The sequence below is a fragment of the Seriola lalandi genome, unplaced genomic scaffold (assembly GCF_002814215.2).
Source record: "Seriola lalandi dorsalis isolate HSWRI2012SDOR001 ecotype SW California unplaced genomic scaffold, Sedor1 jcf7180002054609, whole genome shotgun sequence".
Lineage (NCBI taxonomy): Eukaryota > Metazoa > Chordata > Actinopteri > Carangiformes > Carangidae > Seriola > Seriola lalandi.
In genome coordinates, this window is record NW_019525162.1 from 825,810 (window position 1) to 827,932 (window position 2,123).

Genomic DNA, 2,123 nt, shown 5'->3' on the forward strand with positions numbered 1-2,123 from the left:
TATATATATATATATATATATATATATATATATGTATATGTGTGTGTGTGTATATATATATATATGTGTATATATATATGTGTATATATATATGTATGTGTATATATATATATATATATGTATGTATATATATATATATATATATATATATATATACATGTATTTTATATTTATCTTTTATTAAATGTGCTATTTTGAAACAGATGTACATTTTAATCTCTTGATTCATGAGTAAAAATACTTTCAAACTCTTATTCCCATATTAATTGTAGTTGTAACATTCGTGGCTTCCTTTGTATGAAAAATATTTGAAACTGATAACTCTTCTGCACACTAAAGGGAGATACACTTCATATGTGTTTCTCAATTTCAGAGGAAATCTGACTAATATTGTGAAACAGGATCTTAACAGAAAGGAACGTACTGTTGATCTAAATCTGTGAAATTACACTAAAATTCAAAATGTTATGTTAGAAAAATATATATTTTTACTTCAGACCTTTTCTCTTCAGAGGCAGCATAGTCTGTGTGTCCAGCTTTCAAGTACACTGCGGCAAATATCCTACTATTTTATAAAACCCTCAATTGATAATAGATGGTGTTCAGACTTCCTTGTAATGTTACTCAGAGTGAAGACGAGGAACATTAAAATGTGTAGCCTACATGTTCAAATGTCATTTCATACAGTCAACGCAGAGCAATTACACTTAACCTCAAGCAAACATCGGTTCACTCTACATTATGCAGCAGGATCGTTGGTTAACTTGTGGTACCAAATGCTTAGCTGAAAGTCTCTTGTACACCATGTCTCTCATTGTTTCCATTGACCACTCTGAAATGTATATTTCTTGTAGTGCACTGAGCACCTGGATGCCATCAAGCTACTTTGATGCTTTCCATGTGGTAACATCACAGGAAGTCATTCACCTGCTGGTTTGTCAAACATTTATATTTTTTGATTTTCTGATAGGACAGGCTGCTCTAGTCTAATTAGTAATCATGGAAGTTACAGTGAACTTACTGGTTTATGTTTGTAATGTAGCAGCTTTATGTTTCACCCTGCTTAAGATGTCCATTGTTCTAATAATCTTAACTGGATTCATTTTAAATTTCTTGATTTTAGTAGTGACATGATTTGGACAGTTTAGAATAAAACACATTAAATCATGTAGGGCCTTCTATGTATTTTTACAATGTAATTTTGCTCATGAAAAGTATGATAGAGTACTTGTAGAAAGGTGGTGGTGTAATAAAGTTGTTAGAATTTCATAAGAAACAAACCACCAATAAGGTAACTTGTGTTCTTTGATACGAGGGTTAGCAGTACTTGATGAACCATAATACAGAGGCTGCAACAATAAATATTCATCGTACAAAGATATTTACAAGGATAAAATTTATGGTAGCAAATGTCTCTAAATTGGGGGAAGGTCTTTAAAAGAAAAAGCAAGTTAACAGTCTTAAAATAATCAGTCCGACAGGGCTCACTGTCGTACTCCCAGTCCTTGCTCTAGCGCCCTCTATCCAGTTGACATCGGTCGAGCCCACACCACCAAAGGTCCCTCTTCTCCACTCCTGGAACCAAGAAAAATAGCCAGCTGTCTGCACTTCATGGACAGGGTTATGTCAATACGAGCGACCTCACCAACAGACAGTGAACTGGTTATAGGGAACTCACAGCTTTGGGCAGAAGCTCCTGCCTCTGCCAACTGCGTTCAAAGGCCTCCAGTGCACTGCTGGTCTCAGTCTTCTGGCCTGCTTTCACCCCTCGCCAAGGCCTGCTCTGCTGACTCGACACCTCCAAGTAACATCCACTGGTCCTGGAACAAAAGAACGTGGCCAGCAATCTACCAGCTTTAAGCAGAAACTCCTCCCTCTGCCACTCACATCCAAAAGCCTCCAATACACTACTGTGTCTGTCCTCCGGCCTGCATGGGGCTCCTCCACTACTTGCAAGGTGTGTGGGCCCAGTCCAAAAAAAGCTTCAAGTCTAACCTGCTGCTCTGTCTATACAGATGGAGAGAAACCCTCCCCTGAGTCACCATTGGCTGGTGTGGCCAGCCTGTAGCCGTTGATTGGCTGAAGCAGATGTCAGTCCATGTCTGCAATCACTGTCTCCATTG

The 2,123-nt window shown here is 37.9% G+C and overlaps 1 protein-coding gene across 1 annotated transcript in view; it reads left to right on the forward strand.

Moving 5' to 3' along the window:
- The window catches only part of LOC111664923 (chemerin-like receptor 1), a 2,835-nt gene extending 975 nt beyond the window's left edge, over positions 1-1,860 (forward strand). Inside the window, exon 2 of the mRNA XM_023419725.2 lies at positions 1,529-1,860. Coding sequence (XP_023275493.1) covers positions 1,529-1,860 — 332 coding nt within the window. The remainder of the gene's footprint in view (positions 1-1,528) is intronic.
- Positions 1,861-2,123: the final 263 nt, after the last annotated feature.